The 24,333-nt window shown below is 38.9% G+C and overlaps 1 protein-coding gene across 2 annotated transcripts in view; it reads right to left on the bottom strand.

Moving 5' to 3' along the window:
* The window catches only part of ngfrb (nerve growth factor receptor b), a 57,553-nt gene extending 36,852 nt beyond the window's left edge, over nt 1-20,701 (bottom strand). For both annotated transcript variants that reach the window (XM_059531904.1, XM_059531905.1), the window contains exons 1-2: nt 20,397-20,701; nt 10,802-10,943 (exon numbers count right to left, since the gene is read on the bottom strand). In XM_059531904.1, coding sequence (XP_059387887.1) covers nt 10,802-10,943; nt 20,397-20,429 — 175 coding nt within the window. In that variant the 5' untranslated portion in view covers nt 20,430-20,701. The remainder of the gene's footprint in view (nt 1-10,801; nt 10,944-20,396) is intronic.
* Nucleotides 20,702-24,333: the final 3,632 nt, after the last annotated feature.

The raw sequence follows: 24,333 nt of genomic DNA, 5'->3' as shown, positions 1-24,333 counted from the left end.
TCAGAAAGGATGAAATGCTATTGTGTCTTTGTGCTGGACAAACAGAGTTGCACATTATGGGTTCCCTTGTGCACTGGAGCTGCTAATGGCCCTAATGATAACGGGGTAATGTGTTAGCTTCTGGGGGCCAGTTATTGGGGCTGTATTTAGGAGACTGTGATGGGTAGTCTTTGCATTTCCTGCAGATGAAATTCCGTCCACTCAGCCATTCTCCCTCTGAGTTTACTCTTCTCCTGATCTCTACCCTTTGAGATCCATTAGCATAATGCTAGCCATCAATAATGCAAGTATATGCATTATGACAAACTGCCAATGTGTGGGGGTGTTCTCAACCATACAATTCAATGAGTTTACATGTATGTGTCAATTAAGGACTATGAAGTGCCAAGGTAACGTACTGTCAATAACTTCAGATTATCAGTTGCAAAAAAGGACACCAACCCTGCAGTACATAATTCACTATTTAAGTATTTAAATGGTAGAGAACTAAGTAACAAGAATGGCTGATAATACTCATGTCTTTAGATTCAAAACAACAGATATGAGACAGAAGATACTTTGTATATAGTGTTTAACTGATAAGTGGCTATTAATGGTTGATGCGATACAGATATTTGAAGAGCATTGGCAAATGGCCAATATAAAGCCAAAATATAAATTATTAGCTTAAAGAGCTGCTTCTACTTGATCTTACCCATAACATTTGTTTTGCTGGTTATAACTGGATGTGTTATGGATTGATTCCATCATTTTAAATATTTTTGACTTGTTATTGACCAATGCCAATATTGGCCAAATATGTTCTGGTTAATCAGCCTGGCTGATATATTGGATTAATAATAAAAGTTGACGCCCTGAGGTGTGTTACATCCTAAGACGTATGTCATTGTTGCTGTTAATACTGTGTATTAACTCCATATGTAACTGTGCTTCATTGATGCCTGACATCCTGTTGGGAGTTGTAGTTTTTCCTGGTTTTCCTCTGTTCCTCCCTGTCCTCTCACAGAAGACCTAATTGATGTCACCTGTTCCTCGTCAGAGCTGTGGAGAGGAGCTTGTATTTAAACCGAGGGAACGGACAAAACACCAGAGAGAGTTTGGCTGGTCTGTTTTCCCAGTTGGTGGTTTAAGCAGTGGTGCTGCTTTAAGAAAGCCTGTTGTATTTGATTGCTATTGTGTGATCAGGGCCTGTAGTGTATCTTCAAGACAGCCTGTTGTACTGGCTGTAGTGATTAGAAATTTGTTTTTCTTTTTTTTCTTCTGCCTGCAGACGCAGTAAGGAGGTGGGTGCCACTTTTATTTTATCAATGTATGCTTTTCTCCTGGTTTTGTGGAACAGTGAGGAAGTCAGGGAAGAGACATGTTGTTGATTTTGATGTTTTCTTTGCTAGGTAAGTTAGATTACTTTGTTTCAGTTAGCATCCCCTTTTTTTGTTTGTTATTTTGGCCTTAACCCCCTCCTGAAGCTACAAGCGTCTTATTCTTTCTTTTTGAATTATCCATATTGTTAAACCTCTAATTTCTCCTTACCCTTTAATGCTGTACAAAGACTTTACCTTGTAAATAAAATCTTGAAGAGTTTCCATGAGTGTGAGTGCTGGGATTACAGATAGTCAACTCTCTCTCACTATTTTGTTTGCAGGTTCAACGACACAATATGTTAATTTTTCTTAAATGGCATATGTTACTCCCCTAGTCACCCCTAGACACAGAGGGGGACGTAACATATTTGGGGGCTCGTCTTAAACTTTTTTTTTTTTTTTTTCAAAGTGATTATTTCTTACTCTACTTTGCTTGACTGTTTCCGTTTTTGGGCGATAGGGAAGAGACCTCTTGGAGGGTGAGTATGGAGTTCAATTTAACAGCGTTTACTTTAGCTCCTACTATTGAAGTCTATAACAAATGCAGAAAGCAGGACTTGCTGGTGATAGCAGATTTTTTTTAGTATCGCTGTTCCAAGAGAAGCTGCTAAACGGGTAATTAAAGATAAGCTTTACATGGAGCTAGTTACTGCTGGTATTCTGCCAAGCGATTCTGAAGACATGGAGGAAAATACTGAGACCGCAGATGTAGGTTCTTTTGCTGGTCTGCCTCCCAGTATTGATCCTACCAGTCCACGCTTTGACCCTGTGCTTGCGCTTAAGTTTAAAGAATTAGATCTTGCCTTAAAGAAGCAGGAACAAGAGCTTCAAGTAGTTAATCTTCGTACATTAGAGGTACAGGCTAACAGAGATATTAAATTGCGTTCCCTGGATATAGAGGCAGAGACTTTACGGCAAAAACCTGTCCCGGCACCGCGTGCTAGACTTCCCTCTTCCCCTGCTAGTGTGCGAACCACTTTTTCTTCCGTACCTCAAGAGTCTCACTCCACTTTTGATGTGACCAAGCACATAAAGCTTGTACCACCATTTAAAGAAACGGAGGTGGATTCTTATTTTATAGCGTTCGAGCGTATAGCTGGTAAGCTGGGGTGGCCAAAAGATATGTGGGGACTATTGCTCCAGTGTAACCTTGCTGGCAGGGCACAGCAAGTGTGCTCTGCTCTGTCAGTTGAGCAGTGTTTGGACTATGAAGTGGTTAAGACAGCCGTTCTCCGAGCTTATGAGCTAGTGCCAGAAGCTTATCGTCAGCGTTATAGAAGATTAACGAAAACAGTCAATCAAACATACACAGAATTTGCTAGAGAAAAGAAAAACCTCTTTGAAAAGTGGTGTGGTGCTGGTAAAATTTCGAGTCTTGAGCAGCTTCAAGAACTAATCTAACTGGAAGATTTTAAAAATTGTGCCAGAGAGTGTAGTTGTTCATTTGAATGACCAGAAGGTCATGACACTCTCTGAAGCAGCGGTTATCGCTGATGAATTTGTGCTTACCCACAAAAATGTTTTTCCGGTGAACCGTATGTTTCATAATCAGCCTCCCGTTACCGAGAGTGGTGTGAGGGACAGATTTTTAGGGGGTAAATTGGAAAGAGGCCATAAGACCGCCTCCAACCGTGTTGGAGATAAGCGTGTATGCTTTTATTGTCTCGACCCTGGCCATAAAATAGTGGACTGTAAAGCGTGGAAGCAGAAAATGGGCACAAAGACTAAAAGTGTTGCTTTCATTCACTCTGCTGCAGCAGTTGAGAATTCTATGCCATCACACATCTCTGGTTACGAACCGTTTATGTTAAGAGGAACTGTTTCGCTCTCCCCTGATTCCCCTGCATACCCGGTCTCTATTCTACGTGACACTGGGGCTTGTCAGTCCCTTATACTGGATAGTGTACTGCCTTTTTCATCTGAGTCTTATACGGGCACAAGCATCCTGGTTAGAGGTGTTGAACTGAGTTGTGTAAAAGTACCGCTACATGGTGTTTGTTTGTCATCTGAGCTAGTTTCAGGACCTGTTAAGATTGGTGTGCGCTCTGAATTGCCAGTGAACGGTGTAGACCTAATTCTAGGGAATGATCTGGCAGGTAGTAAAGTGTTTTCATCCCCAATTATGATAGAAAAACCTGACTTTAGTCGGGTGAATTTACCTACCAGTTTTTCCACTGTATTTCCAGATTGTGCTGTTACTCGTGCACAAGCCAGAAAATTTTCTGACGTCATTGATCTCTCTGATTCCTTTATTGCACCATCGTTTGAACCTGCAGAGTGTAAGCTTGAGATTGAAACTAAGCTAGATGTTCCTAGTGATGAAGAGACTCCTCCTGCAGAGTTGCCATTCCTGAAGACTGGTAGGGAGCAGCTCATTACTATGCAACGCTCTGATCCAACCCTTAAACATTGCATAGAAGCTGCTGATGCGAGTATTAAATCGCCAGCTGGGGTGGAGTATTATTGGGACAATGAGGTTTTGATGCGGAAATGGAACCCTAGACTAGCTGATGATGCTCTCGCTAGCTGTCAAATAGTGTTGCCCTTTGCTTACCACTCGCAAGTCCTAAAGCTGTCACATGAGCATGTTCTTGCAGGTCATTTAGGGATTGCAAAAACTTATCACCGTCTCACGAAGTATTTCTATTGGCCTGGAATTAAGTCTAGTGTGTCCCGATTTTGTAAAGCGTGTCACACATGTCAATTATCTGGTAAACCCAATCAGAAAGTGCCCCCAGCCCCCTTACATCCAATACCAGCAATGGGGGAACCATTTGAAAGGTTGGTAATTGATTGTGTTGGCCCTTTGCCCAGGTCCAAATCTGGACACCAGTATATCTTGACTATAATGTGTGCTGCGACTCGCTTTCCCGAGGCTATCCCTCTACATACTTTAAAAGCTAAAACTGTAGTCAAAGAACTAGTTAAGTTTCTTTCTACTTTTGGGTTACCAAGAGTCATCCAGACGGACCAAGGGACCAACTTCACTTCAAAGTTGTTTGCGCAGGTTGCAAAAGAGTTAGGTGTTAGTCATGTGCTGTCAAGCGCATATCACCCACAGAGTCAAGGTGCTGTGGAACGCTTTCACCAGACTCTTAAGTCAATGTTGGGTGCATATTGTTTAGAGTCTGGGAAAGAATGGGTTGAAGGCTTACCCTTGCTGATGTTTGCCGCCAGAGAAGCAAAACCGGAGTCAACTGGGTTCAGTCCAGCAGAACTGGTGTTCGGCCATACTGTGAGGGGTCCTCTTAAACTGCTGCAGGAACAATTACTGTCTGCAAATCAAAGCCCCGTGTCTGTGTTGGATTATGTCAGCCGTTTTCGTGAGAAACTTCATCAAGCCCGCGATTTTGCTAAAAGTCACTTGTTAACTGCCCAGGCTAAAATGAAGACCCATTTTGACCGCAAAAGTCTAAGCCGCAGCTTCCAGCCAGGGGACTCTGTATTAGTGTTGCTCCCTATTCAGAACTCTCCTTTGCAGGCTAGATTTGCTGGTCCATACTCTATTGAAGAGAAACTGAGTGAAACAGACTATGTTGTTAATACGCCTGATCCTAAGAGAAAGACTAGGGTATGTCATATAAACATGCTGAAAGCATATGTTACATTAGCGAAGTCAAATACTTCTCATGATTCCAGTGTTACCCCTGTTACTGCTGCTGCTTGTTTACCTGTATACTCCCCTGCGCAGGATGGTTTAGGTATGGGCATTGAGAATGTGTCCTGTGAACGCCTCGAAAACTCAGCCATTTTAAATGGTCTAGAGACCTATCTTGCTCACCTCTCTACAGGTCAACGTGAAGATATTGTGTGTCTAATTAGTAGGTTCCCTATGCTGTTCTCAGATGTCCCCAGTCAAACTACTGTCATTTGTCATGACATTAATGTTGGAAACTCCCCTCCTGTCAAACAGCACCCTTATCGGGTTAACCACCGAAAACGTGAGATAATGAGAGCGGAAGTGCGATACTTGTTGCAGCATGGTTCCGTTCAACCTAGTCAAAGCCCCTGGAGCTCACCCTGTTTGCTGGTACCGAAGTCTGATACTACGTATAGATTCTGTACAGACTATCGCAAGGTTAATAGTCTTACTAAACCAGACTCTTTCCCATTACCTCGGATGGAGGATTGTGTGGACCGAATTGGTGCAGCCCGTTACATCACTAAACTTGACTTACTAAAAGGCTATTGGCAAGTGCCACTAACAGACCGGGCCTCAGAGATATCTGCTTTCGTGACTCCAGATAACTTCCTGCAATATTCTGTAATGGCCTTCGGGATGCGAAACGCACCAGCCACCTTCCAGCGTCTGATGCACAGAGTGTTATCTTGAGTAGCCAACTGTGAAGCTTATCTGGATGATGTAGTGATCTTTTCAGATACATGGGGAAAACCATCTAGACACACTTACTGTGGTTTTTAGTCGTTTGGCTGAAGCTTCGTTGACGTTGAATCTGGCGAAATGAGACTTTGCAAAAGCCATCGTTACATACTTGGGTAAAAAAGTTGGCCATGGTCAAGTTTGCCCGGTGGAGGCTAAAGTGTTGGCCATCCTGGACTTTCCAGTCCCCATAAATAAACGAGAGTTGCGTAGATTTTTGGGTATGGTAGGTTATTACAGAGGATTTTGTGAGAATTTTGCCACCGTAGTCTCTCCATTAACTAACCTTCTGAGTCCCTTTAAGAAATTCCTATGGAGTGCAGAGTGTGCCAACGCTTTTGCTGCTGCAAAGGACATTATGTGTAATGCCCCTGTGCTTGCTGCCCCAGACTTCACCCGGCCTTTCCAGCTGCAAATAGATGCCAGTGCAACTGGAGTAGGAGCAGTTCTCCTGCAAGAAGATGCTTTTGGAGTGGACCACCCAGTATGTTATTTTTCTAGAAAACTTTCCAAATGTCAGCAGAATTACAGCACCATAGAGAAAGAGACTTTAGCTCTCCTCATGGCTTTGCAACATTTTGAAGTTTATGTTGGAGGTAGTTGTACCCCAGTGTTAGTTTATACTGACCACAATCCCCTGACCTTCTTATCTCGAATGTGTAACTCTAATCAACGCCTGATGCGCTGGTCCCTCATTGTACAAGAGTACAATTTGGATATTCGTCATAAAAAGGGTTCAGAAAATGTCATTGCAGATGCACTGTCCAGAACCAATAGTGCAGACAGTTGACCTGTGGATACTTTGCCCCTTTGTACGTGAGTACATGTTTTGTTGAATTATTACAAATTACGGTGGTAATCTGTAAATTTATGGGTGGGGGTGTTACATCCTAAGACGTATGTCATTGTTGCTGTTAATACTGTGTATTAACTCCATATGTAACTGTGCTTCATTGATGCCTGACATCCTGTTGGGAGTTGGGAGTTCCTCTGTTCCTCCCTGTCCTCTCACAGAAGACCTAATTGATGTCACCTGTTCCTCGTCAGAGCTGTGGAGAGGAGCTTGTATTTAAACCGAGGGAACGGACAAAACACCAGAGAGAGTTTGGCTGGTCTGTTTTCCCAGTTGGTGGTTTAAGCAGTGGTGCTGCTTTAAGAAAGCCTGTTGTATTTGATTGCTATTGTGTGATCAGGGCCTGTAGTGTATCTTCAAGACAGCCTGTTGTACTGGCTGTAGTGATTAGAAATTTGTTTTTCTCTTTTTTTCTTCTGCCTGCAGACGCAGTAAGGAGGTGGGTGCCACTTTTATTTTATCAATGTATGCTTTTCTCCTGGTTTTGTGGAACAGTGAGGAAGTCAGGGAAGAGACATGTTGTTGATTTTGATGTTTTCTTTGCTAGGTAAGTTAGATTACTTTGTTTCAGTTAGCATCCCCTTTTTTTTGTTTGTTATTTTGGCCTTAACCCCCTCCTGAAGCTACAAGCGTCTTATTCTTTCTTTTTGAATTATCCATATTGTTAAACCTCTAATTTCTCCTTACCCTTTAATGCTATACAAAGACTTTACCTTGTAAATAAAATCTTGAAGAGTTTCCATGAGTGTGAGTGCTGGGATTACAGATAGTCAACTCTCTCTCACTATTTTGTTTGCAGGTTCAACGACACAATTGTTAATTTTTCTTAAATGGCATATGTTACTCCCCTAGACACAGAGGGGGACGTAACAGGTGTGACATGATATTCTTCATTTATAACTATTGTTTATTAATATAACATATTATATTATTATGCAAGCAGCTTGTATGAACTCGTATTCATTGAGAGCATTTTTGTACTTTCACTAAATAGATGTGTTAATGAGCCAACTTTCCATTTACTGTTCAGCAAATAGAAACAATAGCTTCATTCGTTGCAAGAACTAGAAATTACTATAATGTGATACAAACAAACTCAGAGCTTAACATTTAAATACGCGTGTTCAGATTAGAATTCATATAGTTACTTTTTTAGCATTTTTAACATTTAGTACATTTCATTTATATGAACTTTGTATAACATACTACAGTTGAGCTTAAAATCAAGTACTTTACATATGCTTTATTATGTTAGTCAGCACACAAAAATTAGTGTGTTTCTTTAAAGAGTGATAAAAGATTATTAAAATGCAATTATTTAAAATATACTGTAATGTAAAATGTTTTATGTGACATGACATTAATTTTAAAAGTGTAGTTAAGTGTGTTAAGAAAATGTAGTACTCTAAGTACACTTAAAGGGATAGTTCACCCAAAAATCTAAATTATGTCATTAATAACTCACCCTCATGTCGTTCCAAACCAGTAAGACCTCAAAGCGAAACAAAGCAGTCTGTCATATCCAGTACATCGAATGATTAGTTTGCGAACCGGATATGACAAACTGCTTTGTTTTGTACTCTCTCACAGCAGACACTGAAGAGAAGACAATGCTGAATAAAGTCATAGTTTTTGCTATTTTTGGACCAAAATGTATTTTCGCTGCTTCAAAATAATCTAACTGACTCTCTGATGTCACATGGACTACTTTGCTGATGTTTTTCTTACCTTTCTGAAGATGGACAGTATACCGTACACACAGTTTCAATGGAGGGACTGAGAGCTCTCGGACTAAATCTAAAATATCTTAAACTGTGTTCTGTAGATAAATGGAGGTCTTACTGGTTTGGAACGACATGAGGGTGAGTTATTAATAACATAATTTTGATTTTTGGGTGAACTATCCCTTTAAGTGGCCCTTAATTTCAGTAATATTACATTATTTGCAAGTACAATTCTTTAAAGATAATTTTACGATTTGAAGTACTATTAATTGTTCATTCAGCACAATGAAGTAAGCTTCTTTTTCACAAGTGAACCCAAAATATACTTTAATCTTAAATGTCTTATCTTATTAATACTGTTTACCTTTTAAGGTATAAAATCACTGTATCAGAGCATTAGACACTGAATGATCAATACAAGTTTGCTAAATACTGAAGCTAAAGAGTCATGAATTCATCTACAGTCCAATGATGGGAGCCTGTAGTGGCAACTGCAAGTAAACGTTAGGCAGATGAAGGTTAACTTTACAATCTGCTTGTTGGCAACATGTGGTAGTTAACGTTAACTGGTAGGTAACTGGGTGGAGTCATACGCTGTATGACTCTCACCTATAAACAATGCAAATACTGCTATTGTGCTGTTGTGCTGATAGTTACACCCCAAACTCACATCACTGGCTAAGCCAATGTTGCTGTGTTGGGCTTGTTGGGACACACCGCCCCCCCCCCCCCCCCCTTGATAGAGAAGGTCAATTGTGGAGTTGATGTGTCAGGAATTAATACGAGCCAGTTAACTTAAATGATCACTTCTTAAACAGCTGTTTTCATTCCAGTACCATCCCAAATGCTACTTTTACATGTCAACACATTATTGCTGAAATGCTGTGAAGCAGCATTTGGTGATTTATGAGGCTGTGAAAGGAAAAGTTTGGGGTTTTAAGCATGTAATGGTTAAGTTGATTGATGAGGAACGCAGATCCCAGCACAGGCCCTTAGGGAAGGCCTGACATAGAGATGGGAACTACAGAAGGAAGAATCTTTGGGGTTGTAGTGAATGACAAGGGGTTTTGGTGGACATGCTTTTCTGTGACCTTCACCCAAGGCTACAAAACATTAATAAAAAACTAATATGCATAGAACTCAAGAGTAGGTCAGCTTAAGTTATCTGCTTGTGTGATTAATATGTTGAATGGACATTTACATGATAATATCTTATATGGAAAAAAATCACAAATTAAATCTCTTTAATATCTCCTAGACATCAGTAGATGCACAGCATGTAGAAAATTTCCTGAAGTCTCCTACTCCTGAGAAAAAGACCCCAGTAGCCTCACTCGTCTGTCATCTAGAGTCTATCAATCATTTCTTAAATGTTCTCATTCTCATTTCAGACCAGATGATCTGAGTTATGCTATCCATAATTATTTTATAGCACAATACTCTTTATATTGCGTCTTTTTGACATAACTTTAAAATGTGTCTAAACACTATAAATTTCTGTTTATGTCAAAATATTTTACATATGATCATGCAAAATAAGTTTAAATGAAAAAAAAAAAATCTGATTTGTTATTTGACTTTTTAGCCGAATTTTGGGCCTTTTACTACATTTTAGTTATCCATACATAAATGAAACAGAAGACTCTGAGCTATGAAAGAGCTACTAAATTATGACTATATTTAAGTACACTTTTAAAAAAGTGCACTTTATAATAATGTTGAATTTTTATGCTTTGACAATCTTTTGTCGTATACTTTAAAGAAAGTTGTGTTCTTACATAGTAAAGCACATATAAAGATTATGAATTTAATTGTACTTTTTGTTAATTTAATTTAATTGAACTGTTATTTAATATTACACACACATATATAATTTATTATATCTTTTTTATAATTATTAATTTGTTAATTTATTTTGTTGTTTAAGGGAGTATGAAACTCTACATAAATACTGTACGAACTAAAGGATGACTATTTTTGGTCACATTTCTGGTTACTTTCTGGTTACCACTCTTATTTCCATTAATCTCTCTTCTCCTATCTTGTCTTGTTCAGTTGGGTCATGCAAGAAGACATGTGGGAGATGGTGGGACTCTTGGAAGTGGTGGGATTCTGGCAGGCTCTAGCCTAAGACGTGGCTCAGGACCAGACTCTGTAAATAAAAAAACTCTAGCCCCCAGACCTTGGTACAAACACTCTGTTACGTGACCCTGCCAGTACAACAAATGCATGTGCCACTGGATTTTGGTTTAATTAATCTCACTTAGAGCAAACACTCAGATTGGTCTCTGAGCTCTCCAGACAATGTTTTGTCAAGTCTCATTTCCTAAAAGCATTTCCCCTTTAGCTACTAATTACCGTTCACTGCTCAAAAGCCCTTGGCCTCCCCTCAAGTGAGAGTTCAGCACAGGAAATGGCATTTTAAATAAGGCAGCTGCTTCATTTTAGCAACGCCACGGCCAACATCTCTGTGGATACTCACTGTCAAGACACGGTTCACACACTGTCTGTGTCTCTCCGCAGGGCGTCGCCATCCCTTCCCCGGGTTGGCATCGTTTGCAGCACTCCCCACTGGTGGTGAATGCCCCTGAAGGACATGAATTCTGTGTAGACAAGACTTTGCCCTACAGAGATAAAGAGGGGTAAATTAGAAGCATGAAATAAAATTAAATTGAGATGAACGAATCATCCATGTATTTAAAAATTTCATTTTTAAAAATATATATCACGATATTGAAGAAAAGATCTGTTTTATTAAGACTTTAATTAAGACAGATTTTGAGCAAATACAGAAATACAAAATAATATTTCATCAAATAAACACATTTAAAATCTATTCACACTAATGATGTCACTTGCACTGAGGGGTGTTTCCGAATCTTCATCCATTGAAATGCTGTCTACAATAAAGATGTCCCTCTTACCAGAGGTAGAGTCACATTTACCTTTGTATGGTGAAGTTCAGTGAACATGGATTACACATCGGATTCTTGTTTGTTAATCTTTTAAGTTGTTCTAATGAATATTAAATTAATATATCGCAGCTGTAAATTTATTCGTACAATTGCAACTTTGTGATTTTATATGCCATAATGTGACTATATCTTGCAGTTGTGACTTTTTGTCTCACAATGGCAACTTTATATTTCAAAATGTGACTTTCTTTTGGAGTTCATTTTAGTTACTTTAATTTATTTATTTGACTTTTTCAGTGATACAGTTACTACATTATCACACAATTTGCTGGGTTTACCAATGTAAAGTTTCTTAGTTTGGATAGACAATACATCGACTTTGCCCATGAAATCTCACCAAAGTTTTACTAAAGTGACTGTGCCTTAATACTGTACAACCAGCCTCTGACCACCAATAGCATATTACATTGCTGTAACATAAACTAAAGTTTATTGGCTAATTGTTTCAAAGGGAAAATGTAAAAATTAGCATATATTTGGCATCTGAATTTTTTTTTATTGCTGCTGATGGCACAGAAATGACTTCAGCTTTAAATGTTAAAACTATATTGGTTGAAGTTAGCATTGTGAGCTGATATATTACAGCTTTACAAATTGAAAGAAAAGAAAACAACTAAACCATATTTTCAAACATTTTGAAAAAGTCTGCAGATGTAGATATAGATGTAAAAAAACCATTGACTTGTCCCACTCCCGTGTCTTTCCTTGGGTTGAGTCTGTCTCCAGGGTACAATCCCAGATACCGTCAACTTCCCACACAAACTCTGAGCCAAAAAAAATATTTGTGTAACAAGACTTGTTACATTATTTAGTCCTGATGATGCCTTTCAACAGCATTGCTTTGGAGAGGTTCAGAGAGCTTCAAAAAGAAATAAATGCGTTTTACCAGACTGTATCTGCATATACAGTAAATCTTCATGGTAAGTTTAACCTGGGGCAGCTGTGGCCTAATGGTGAGAAAGTTGGACTTGTAACCTGAAGGTCGCAGGTTCGAGTCTCTGTGCTGGCAGTAGTTGTGGGTCGGGGGAGAGTTAATGAACAGCGCTCTCTTCCACCCTCAATACCCATAACTGAAGTGCCCTTTAGCAAGGCACTGAACCCCCAGTTGCTCTCCGGGCGCTGGATATAAAGCTGCCCACTGCTCCGGGTGTGTGTTCACTTCTCACTGCTGTGTGTGTGCACTCGGATGAATTAAATGCAGAGCACCAATTCCAAGTATGGGTTACCATACCTGGCAAATGTCACGACTTTCACTATCCTGAATTCAACTCTCTGAACAGCAGCCTTTCATTTAAATATCTGTCTAACTGAAAGACTGACAGGTACAGCCTAAACATGGCAGGTGAACAGAATTGCAACTTTGTATCAATTTTATACATCATCGTTTCCGTTTATATAACGTGTGAATATATCCTCTATTGTATTCTACAACAAAAACAATCAGAGCGCCTCGCTATCACTAGTTTTATTTTGATCTCCCGGGTCCGCTATTAGCTTTTAGCCCGTTAGCATCAGCGGCGTGGTTGCAGCTAACTGCGCTAACATTGCTAATACTCTATTCACACACATTACCACTGCTGTACTCACTGTTACTTGCTTTAATGGCGGATGAATGTCTCCACTCTGTGCAGCTCGAGCTCGAGGCCGTGGGAAAGCAGATTCGCGACCTGGAGGTGAGGCAGGCCCAGCTGAGAGAGCGGAGAGCCGCGCTGGAATCATCCCGGGCTGACGCTCACAAGTCCGGGGTAAGTATACAGCGATCTGCTAACAGTCCCACCACATCTACTCCGTGTGTTTCTCTGCACAGGCCCGGTGCACCCAGGACGCGATCTTCCCAGATGTCCTTCACTGCGACGCCGGGACACCATGGACCCTGGGTGCATCCACAGCGGAGGACGCGAGCCGGGTCCCGGGCGACGACTTCTCCCCCTCCTGCCTTCGACATCTCCATCCGGAACCGCTTCGCTCCCCTCCGCGAGACAGGACACGACGCTGTGATCATCGGAGACTCCATCGTCCGACACGTAAGTGCTACGTTAGCCGAAGGTAAAGTGCACACTCATTGTTTGCCTGGTGCTCGTGTTCTCGATGTTTCTGCGCAGATACCCGCGATCCTGAAGGTCGACGAGAGCCCCAGAGCGGTCGTGCTTCACGCCGGGGTTAACGACACCACGCTGCAGCAGACGGAGACGCTGAAGAGGGACTTCAGCAGCCTGATCGAGACGGTTCGCAGCACGACGCCCGCGGCGACGATCGTCGTGTCTGGACCACTGCCCACGTATCGACGAGGACACGAAAGGTTCAGTAGACTTTTTGCTTTAAATGAATGGTTGTTGTCATGGTGTAAAGAACAGAAACTGCTATTTGTTAATAACTGGAATCTTTTCTGGGAGCGTCCTAGGCTGTTTCGCGCTGATGGATTACACCCCAGCAGAATCGGAGCGGAGCTGCTCTCTGACAACATCTCCAGGACACTTCGCTCCATGTGACTAGTAAGACAATTCTCTAATAACTATTATGATGACTTTTGTTCCACCCGCTTAAATGATAAAAGTACTTGTGCTGTAAAAACTATTAAGACTGTGTCTGTTCCCCGAATAGTGAGGTCAAAATATAATGTAGGATCTAGAAAAAATCTTATCGTAATTAAACCAGAAAAATGTAAAGTAAATGAACAAAAACAATTTTTAAAGTTTGGGCTCATAAATATTAGATCACTCACACCCAAAGCAGTTATTGTAAATGAAATGATCACAGAAAATAGTTTTGATGCACTCTGCTTGACTGAAACCTGGCTAAAACCAAATGATTATTTTGGTCTAAATGAGTCTACTCCACCAAACTACTGTTATAAGCATGAGCCCCGTCAGACTGGTCGTGGAGGAGGTGTTGCAACAATATATAGTGATATTCTCAATGTTACCCAGAAAACAGGATACAGGTTTAACTCTTTTGAAATACTTCTGCTAAATGTTACACTGTCAGACATGCAAAAGAAATCTAATGTAACTCTTGCTCTGGCTACTGTGTATAGACCACCAGGGCCGTATACAGAATTCCTAAAAGAATTTGCAGATTTCCTCTCAGACCTTCTAGTTACAGTTGATAAGGCGCTAATCATGGGAGATTTTAATATTCACGTTGATAATGCAAATGATACATTAGGACTTGCGTTTACTGACCTAATAAACTCCTTTGGAGTCAAGCAAAATGTCACCGGGCCCACTCATCGTTTTAATCATACACTAGATCTAATTATATCGCATGGAATCGATCTTACTGCTATAGATATTGTACCCCAATGTGATGATATTACAGACCATTTCCTTGTATCGTGCATGCTCACTCTCTCAAGAAAGTAACTCGTAGTCTTGAACGCAAATGGAGAAAAACTAACTTGGAAGTTTTTAAAATTGCATGGAAAAACAGTATGTCCAGGTATAGACAGGCTCTAAAAACTGCTAGGGCAGAGCATATCCACAAACTCATTGAAAATAACCAAAACAATCCAAGGTTTTTATTTAGCACAGTGGCTAAATTAACAAATTACCAGACGCCACCTGATTCAAATATTCCACCAACGTTAAATAGTAATGACTTTATGAATTTCTTCACTGATAAAATAGATAACATTAGAAATACAATAGCGAATGTAGATTCTACAGCGTCTAACACTTCAGTTTCATCCATCGCACCCAAAGATAAACTGCAGTGCTTTACAAATATAGGACAGGAAGAGCTAAATAAACTTATCACTGTATCTAAACCAACAACATGTTTATTAGATCCTGTACCCACTAAATTACTAAAAGAGCTGTTACCTGTAGCCGAAGAACCGCTTCTCAATATCATTAACTCGTCGTTATCTTTAGGTCACGTCCCAAAACCATTCAAGCTGGCGGTTATCAAGCCTCTTAAGAAACCAAAACTAGATCCTAGTGTACTGGCAAATTATAGGCCTATTTCAAATCTTCCATTTATGTCTAAAATTTTAGAAAAAGTTGTGTCTGCTCAATTGAGCACCTTCCTGCATAAAAATGATCTGTATGAAGAATTTCAGTCAGGTTTTAGGCCCCACCATAGCACAGAAACTGCACTTGTTAAAATTACAAATGACCTGCTTCTTGCGTCAGATCAAGGCTGCATCTCATTTCTAGTCTTACTTGATCTTAGTGCTGCGTTCGACACCATAGATCATGACATACTCATAGATCGATTACAAAACTATACAGGTATTCAAGGGCAGGCTCTAAGATGGTTTAGATCCTACCTGTCCGATCGCTACCATTTTGATTACTTAAATGGGGTGTCATCTCATTTATCATCAGTAAAATATGGAGTGCCACAAGGATCCGTCCTAGGTCCCCTTCTATTTTCAATATACATGTTGCCCCTAGGTAATATTATTAGAAAATACGGAATTAGCTTCCACTGTTATGCTGATGATACTCAGCTATATATCTCAACGAGACCAGATGAAACTTCCCAATTATCTAAGCTAACAGAGTGTGTTAAAAATGTAAAAGATTGGATGACAAATAATTTTCTCCAATTAAATTCGGATAAGACAGAGATATTAATTATTGGACCAAAAAACACCACACAGAATCTTGTAGATTACAATCTGCAACTAGACGGATGTACTGTTACTTCCTCTACAGTCAGAAATCTGGGTGTTATATTGGACAGCAATTTGTCTTTTGAAAATCATATTTCCAATGTTACAAAAACCGCATTCTTCCATCTTAGAAACATTGGCAAGCTACGAAACATGTTATCTGTTTCTGATGCAGAAAAGCTAGTTCATGCTTTCATGACCTCTAGACTGGACTATTGTAATGGACTTCTAGGTGGTTGTCCTGCTTCGTCAATAAACAAGCTACAGGTAGTCCAAAATGCAGCAGCTAGAGTCCTTACCAGGTCAAGAAAATATGATCATATTACCCCAATTTTACAGTCTCTGCACTGGCTACCTATTAAGTTCCGTATCAGTTACAAATTATCATTACTTACCTATAAGGCCCTAAATGGTTTAGCTCCTGCGTACCTAACTAGCCTTCTACCACGCTACAACCCATCACGCACCCTAAGGTCACAAAACGCTGGACTTTTGGTAGTTCCTAGGATAGCAAAGTCCACTAAAGGAGGTAGAGCTTTTTCACATTTGGCTCCCAAACTCTGGAATAGCCTTCCTGATAATGTTCGGGGTTCAGACACACTCTCTCTGTTTAAATCTAGATTAAAAACGCATCTCTTTCGCCAAGCATTCGAATAATGTATCTCTTAAATTGTGAGTGTAGTTGCATCTGCATTTTTATTCTTTAGCTTGGGTTAAACTAATTTTAAGTTGTTGGAACAGCAGCTATGCTAATGATGTCTCTATTTTGTTTCTATGTTTTGCCACGGGACTAGGATTTACACAAGCTCCAGTCTGGATCCAGAACACCTGAGAAGAGATGATGCTGACCCTCAGAGGACCCCAGATGATCCTAATCTTGAATCAACAAACAGAACTAACAATTATTGCTACATGCGTGACTGCATCCTATAATTACTATTAATTAATAATATTGATAGTTCATCATCTAGCTGACTACGTCTTGTATTATTATTATTATTTTTATTTTTCTAAAATCCTGTCAAACGTGCACAAACTACTAGCTACTACTAAATATTGTAGAAACATAATTTTCTGTAAAGTTGCTTTGTAACGATTTGTATTGTAAAAAGCGCTATACAAATAAACTTGAATTGAATTGAATATCTTCCAATTGCAATTTTAGTTTTTAATAATTGTTACTTAATATTTTGCTTTACATCACACAATTGCAACGTTTTTTGGATTTAAGTCATTCTTAAAAGTGCTTTTATTAACTATGACATGATTGTGTTGAGACTTTGGCTGAAATAAAATTTATTTGAAATGTTTCTATTTAGAGAAAATTTTATTCAGTCGACGTGTTTTAATGCCTCATAAAAAAATTAAAATGTACTTGTAACTTTATACATTTTCTGTCTTGCAGATATATTTTTAAAACTTCATAATTTTAATGTCATTTTAATTTTTTTTACTTTTTAGTCAGTGTTAAATAGTTATGTATTTAAAAAAACTATTTATACATAATTCAGGAATGCATTTTATTACTCTCATGATGAGAAATTATTGTTTACTACTTCTAAAGCTAATATTGTCATGCTATTCAAATAAATGTGATTTTTCCAACATACCTTACAAGCACCATAAGCCTTATACTAAAGCAGCTGATGTGTGAGTGTGTAACACGAATGCCAGAAGCTGATTGGCTGCGTGAGTGGCTATCAGAATAACAACATTTGATACAGGTGTAAGGAATGACGTTTAGAAGAGTGAGATGACGGACCGATATAAAGAGTGACAGAAAGACAGATTAGAAGATTACCTCATGGTGTTTGTAAGTCAGCTGGAGAACTGACAGAGCTGAGCGAGAAGAAGAGGAGGTTGGAAAAGCACAAATTAACATTCCATCATTTCTACCTGTCCCTCACATTACTCCCTGGCATTGGGCAACCTCCTTCTCCACACTCGCTTACATAAAAACACAAACACTCCCCTACAGGAGCATTCCAGCTCAGGTACACCCCCCAAAAGTTGAGCAGTCCATGACTCAAATGGGCTCAAATAGATTTGGCCACACAGCATTTGTGCACAAGTATGTGGTTGCTGATTACCGTGATTGAAGAAATGTGTGTTAGGTCACAAACAACGATGCATGTCATAGAACCTGTTTGCAGTCACATTCATCCCAACAGCAGGCCAAGCTGTGTAAGTAGATACAATCAGTAGCGAGAAAGTCGGTATAACGTTTCAGAACATGTTGACTTTCATCTATCATACTCTTAAGAATGCTCCTAATTAAATGCATTTATCAGCAACATTTGTCTGGAGATCAAAAACTATCAAGTTTCAGTGTAGTAGTCTTTTGCAATTTCTAAAGAGAAGTGAGTGGTGCTTGCATTGCAAAAATCACCACCATGTGGTGAGTGGTTTTGGGACTTTGCAATGTGATCGCTAACACCCTCAGATGCAAGATACAGCTCCAGTAAGGTATTTTTTATTTATTTTATTTGACTATTTTTTTTATAAAATTGTATTTATTATATGCACATGATAATTTAATAAATAAACAAAATTATATAAATATATTACTGATCAAAAGTCAGCCTGCAGAATGTTTCTCCCTCTCATTCTATCTGTCACAAAGCCAACCTGATGTTTGAGAGCTGCTGTTTGTGTGCTTGAATGCACTTAACTCTTAACCCTTCTAGCCTGCTGGCGCAATGTCAACATTTCAAAGCTGTCTACTGTTCTGGTAAAGCTGATTCTCACTAATGAGGATAGTGGTGCTAATGGAGCTCTTTCTCTCTTGTTTGCTTTAGTTTGTAATTTAATGCTACATGATTTACAGCATTTTCCAGAAGCAATGAGACTAGAGGACAATTTTCCCAACCACATTTAGTGTCGATTTCTTAAACTTCTAGTTACGGACAAAAACCTCACCGAAAAGTGGACCACTAACTTCATAGTGACCACCCAGAACACCTTTGCTTTGTGGATGGAACTTTTGCAAGGGCAAGGGCATTTTCTTCATTAATTGCCAAATCTGTGTTTGTGTGTCTAAGACAAATTCATGTTTCATGTCATATAAAACTTGCATGATATGGGGAAAGCAAACAGTCTGTGGGTCTTGGGATTTCGTTGGTGTGCCAACCGACTGAACATTGAACTAATAGATTCTTATTTGTTTTTGTTTTTGTATATGTCTACATGTACTTTTTTTCTCAAAACATCCAGAAAAATCAGCTGTATTATTAAGAGTTTGTTTACTTCTTTTATGGAAGAAAAACATACTGTACAGTAATTGAGCTAGCAGTAATATGACACTAATATGAAGGATGCATGTTGACTGCGACATACAGTAGTTATTGGCCACATTCCCATCATGCCGTTCAGATGGGTGTAGCTCCAGCTTCAGTTCAAAAACAAAACAAGGCATGTGACCACAATGCATGTCTCTATTAGGAAATTGGTACAAAGACAAAAAATAAAGCAGTTAAGCTCACAAATGTCCCAGCAGTTGTGTGGTGTGATTCATGAATTATCTATCATTATTGATACTGCTTTTGCTTCAATACACACACACCCCTCATTCAACCCACCCATGCAAACTAAATAACAATTAGCCTTATAAATAACTGCATTTTAGCTGGTAAGAAAAGTGAAAGAACACAATGTGTGTCTGTCAAAGAGGGCGTGACGAGATCAGCGTTATCCATCAAAATAAAAAAAGAACAGAACTTGAAGCCTCATTATATGATGCATTAGATAATAAAAGTGTTCATAATGCCTTATTATACACTTCATGGTGTACTTGATGATTTCATAAACAATTCTAAAGCATTTCAACATGCCTGAATTAATGCATTATAATACTGTATATAATAAAGTGTTTGATCATTTATTGTAATGCATTATTACAACTGATTATAATTCATTATTGATTATAAAGTGTAATAAACTATAATGGCATAGACTATATTTATTTTAAACTATAAAGGCATGCTGTGATATATATACAGTATATAAATCCTGTATGTTTTTTTTTTATTCTGTAATTTCAAACTGCATTGTTTGATTAATTAATTTGGTTCAATTAACTAATAATGTCTAAAAACAAATACAGCTAACTAACACAATAAAACACAATAACAACATAACAATAACAAAAACACGATTTATGAAAATGAATAAAAATGGAGTTACATGTTTTTGCAAATAAACTCTGCATATATGTGAAGACATATGTTACAAAAGAAGCAAATTAAGTGTTTCAACGAGTCAAAATCACTCACTCATTGGAATGAACAAACAGGTTATTCCAATTATATTCTGAAACAATTTACACAGTCAGAAGACACAAAAATCATATAATTCTTTAGACTTTATTTTACAGTGACGGTCTTTATTCACTGATAGTCTGCTATATAAATGTTGATTCGCTTTCTCAAGTGTGACAAGAGCAAGAAAAAGTACTAGAACTGCATACTGAGTGACTGTGTACTCACCACGAGAAGAAATACTACTGTCAGAGTGAGCATGCTGGATGAAGGGCGTCCTGAATGAAGTAGAATGCGGATGGACTATTCACTTATTACATGCGCTCTGAAAAAATAAGTTAAGCATCATAGTTCCTTCACAGACTCAAAGCCAGAAATCGTTCTGTTCCTCATGCGTGTCCGCTGAAATTTCAGAAGTGAGCGTGCAGCATTATTCAGCAAGCGTGGAACTGAGTGCGGTTATACCAGATGTATTCTTTTGTGAAGAGTCTCTATATATATTAGACGCATCTGCAACCTGTGCAAGTGCGCGTGAACACTGATACAGCTTTGAAAATAGAGAAGGATTCACCTCTCTCTCTCTCTCTCTCTCTCTCTCTCTCTCAAATGTCAGTTTTCCCCTCCCATCCGCATTCACAATTCACAGCGGCACAATAAATCAGTAGGCTACATTACAACAAAACTAATATTCAGGCAATATTGTAGGAAACAGGTCTAGCCACGAATGAGTTTGGCGTTGGTGTGAGACAAAAACATCGACATAAATACTCTATATTTATAGTATCTTAAGCATAACATCATTTAAAAATAGCTCTAAACTTTTTGTCATATCATTTGGACTTGTATTGTAGATTTGTAATGTTGTTTTGTGGTATAAATTATGCACTCTTTATAAAGTATGGCAAGCTAGCTGATTATAGCATCATCGTAAGAGGCTCAAATGTCACGTGGAATGACAGTTTACGACGCATTAGACTTTCATAAACCATTAAACTGTAACAATGTAACAAGAAACATCCTCTCCTCATAATCAAGCTAAAGTTTCTCCGCTAGAGGGCGCGTACACACTATAGACGCGTCAGATTTCAGGTCATGGGGCTGTTTTCTATAATGTAGCCTACATCTGTCCACAAGTTTGGACACTTAAAGATAGAGTTGTAACTTTTCTCCTTCATACGGTTAAATTGTTTTGCGGAAGGACGTATGTAAGTCACGACAGCTCTAATTAAAAAATGTATTTAAGTGTATTTTGGTAAAATAAGGACGTGCTGCGTTCCAATTAGCCAATTGATAAGTATGATCTTCCAATCGTGAGTCTCGTGCCGACAACGCATCTTTTTGCTTGATTATGCATTTGTGATGGCCAAATATCTGTTAACATGCTATTCGTATCTTTTAAAAATGCACAGTCTTGTTGCAGTTTAAACATAGCTAACATATATAAATACATTTTTCATCAAGTTAGATATTTATTATATTGATTATATAACAACTCAAACCCTTTTCAGGGCATTTCTACTTCTACTGTCTCTGTTTTAAATGGTGTGTCTGACTTTCTCTACTTATCTGGCTTTACATTTACATTTAGATTACATTTATTAATTTGGCAGACCTTTATTCCAAAGCGAATTACAACTGAAGAATATATCAAGTGGTTTACCATAAGTCGGCAATGAACACGAAAAGTGATTGTTATTCAAGCTTTCAACCATCGTTAAGGATAAAAGAGAAAAATTAAGGCATAGAATTTTATTTTTTTTATGAGCAGGCAGTTAGATGATCATGGAAGAAATGAGTTTTCAGTTGTTTCTTGAAAGTTGTGTGGGATTTAGCTGTCCTGATGGAGTTAGTTAGGTCATTCCACAAACAGGGGTGCGGTAAAACCTCCTGGAGATTGATTTTTTGTCTCTCTGTAATGGGACCATTGGCTACTGCTCATTATCTGACCGCAGGCCTCTGGGAGGGATGCACAGGAGAGAGCTGTGGTAGGGGTGTGGAGCCCATGGCTGCTCTAAACACCAATGATATGGGCTCTTTTGGGTGCAGTGAAAACAAGATGTGTTGCCTCATTTGAAATAATCTGCAGAGGTCTGATTGCACATGTTGGGAGTCCAGACAGAAGAGCACTGCAATAGTCCAGTCTAGAAATGACAAGGACCTGGCCAAGAAGCTGTGTTACATGCTCTGTTATGGGTCAGATCTTCCTGATGTTGTGTAGTGCAAACTTGAAAGATCCTGCTGTTTTTACTATATGATCTTTAAAGGTCAGCTGATCATCAAGGATAACTCCAGTCATCCCATCACGCTGGCTGAACTTGATGGGGTTATTTTTGTTGAGCCCAGTTGGATGGTGCTAAATCAAGTTAAATCAAGTTACTGTCCAGCAGGTTGTCCTGTGAGTGTAAGGAAGACAGTTGGTTGACACTTTATTACTCTAACACACTGTTGACTAAAAGTAAATTTATAAATATAAACCAGTACAACAAGAGGCTTAACCTCTCTAAAACTTTAAAATTTAAGCACAATAGAAATAGTAAATATCCAGAATATTATATTTATCTTCTGATTAAACCAATACATTTTGTTTATTTCCACAAACACTGTGCTTTAATGTGGCACACAGGTGTAATATATTTATGTAGAAATCACATCAGTGACAAGAAACACCAGAGCTGTTAGAGGATCATCTGTGTCAAGACTTTAGCAGGAACCTCTGAGACCAGGGAGGCTGAGAGAGGAGCTCTGGGACTGGAGCAGCCTTGGACAAAAAGCTCTGTCTGAGTCTATGACAAGAAACTCAGGAACAGCCATAGATGGAACTTTTTTGGCAGTGTAGCATGAATTTCTGCACCATCGTGAAAGGACGCTTAGTGGTAGACATTATGGACATCAGCCAATCATGTCAGGAAACTAGAGCTGCTAGGGCACTCTGGAACTGTAGTGGGTTTCTGGTGTTGCAGCAGCAGGAACTTTCGGGCCATGGCCAGAAGCTCTGGAACAAGGGCAGCTCTATAAACCATGTACCCTATCAGGTAACCTCTATGGTGCCTATGACTCAGACCTCAATGCCTATTAACTCTTTGTACTACAGCATATTTAGAAGATGCATTTAAAATTAAACAACTGCCTCTTGATCTTGGATCAAGACACAAACCAGCAACTCTGAGATAGAGAGCATCACTTTGTGTTGTAGGATTTCACTTCTCTTCTGCGCAGATACAGATTCTCCCCAGATCTCTTCAGTTTATAACATTACAGTGGACAATAAGGACCAAGAACTTACCAGAGACCTGCTCAAACTGCTGAGACCTCTGATTTCTCTATACGCCCTATATGTTTGTATGTTTCATTATTTAATTCTAATACATGTATTTTCTTTATTTAAGAAACTTTATTTTTTACTTTATTTTAAATAAATGACATTTGATTTAATATTTTTTTAATGCAAAGACATATTCCTAAATGTGACTTATGGTTTTGGTTAATGTTGTGTGAAATATCATCAAATCATGGGGTTTCAACCACAAATGGAGTCAGATGGGCTCTCCCCTGACAGTCTATGTCTGGGAACCACTGAGAAAGTCAACAGGGTCAACAAATCTTGCAGAGCACTCGGAAACAACTACTGAAGGATCGACAAACTGCACACCATCATTCAACATAATTCACAGAACAAGCAGAACTATCCAAAAAACAACAAATGAAATGGGAAAGGAAATATATCACAAGGAAGATAGTTCTTATGGAGGGCGGATAACAAGACACCACAAATATTCAGAGAAAAACATGGGAACAAACCACAAATATTCAGAGAAAAACATGCGAACAAATTAGAGAACTCACCGAGATTGAGAAGTTGTCAAGTTGATGGTCATTTCAATAGAATGTTCAAGGGAATCAGCTATGAAGCAGAGCAGCTCCTCTTAACCTTTTATTGTATGCATTAAGAAAAGCAATGATGCACTAAAAATGTTTGATTTGGTTTTTCTTGCAAAAAAGATACCTGGTTATTTAAATTAAGTTATATAGTTTTATATATATATACTATAGTGAATGAACAGTGCTCTCTTCCACCCTCAATACCCATGACTGAAGTGCCCTTGAGCAAGGCACTGAACCCCCAGGTGCTGGATATAGCTGTCCACTGCTCTGGGTGTGTGTTCAC

This window comes from Carassius carassius, chromosome 40 (genome assembly GCF_963082965.1).
Source record: "Carassius carassius chromosome 40, fCarCar2.1, whole genome shotgun sequence".
Lineage (NCBI taxonomy): Eukaryota > Metazoa > Chordata > Actinopteri > Cypriniformes > Cyprinidae > Carassius > Carassius carassius.
This window is presented reverse-complemented; position numbering and strand designations above follow the sequence as displayed.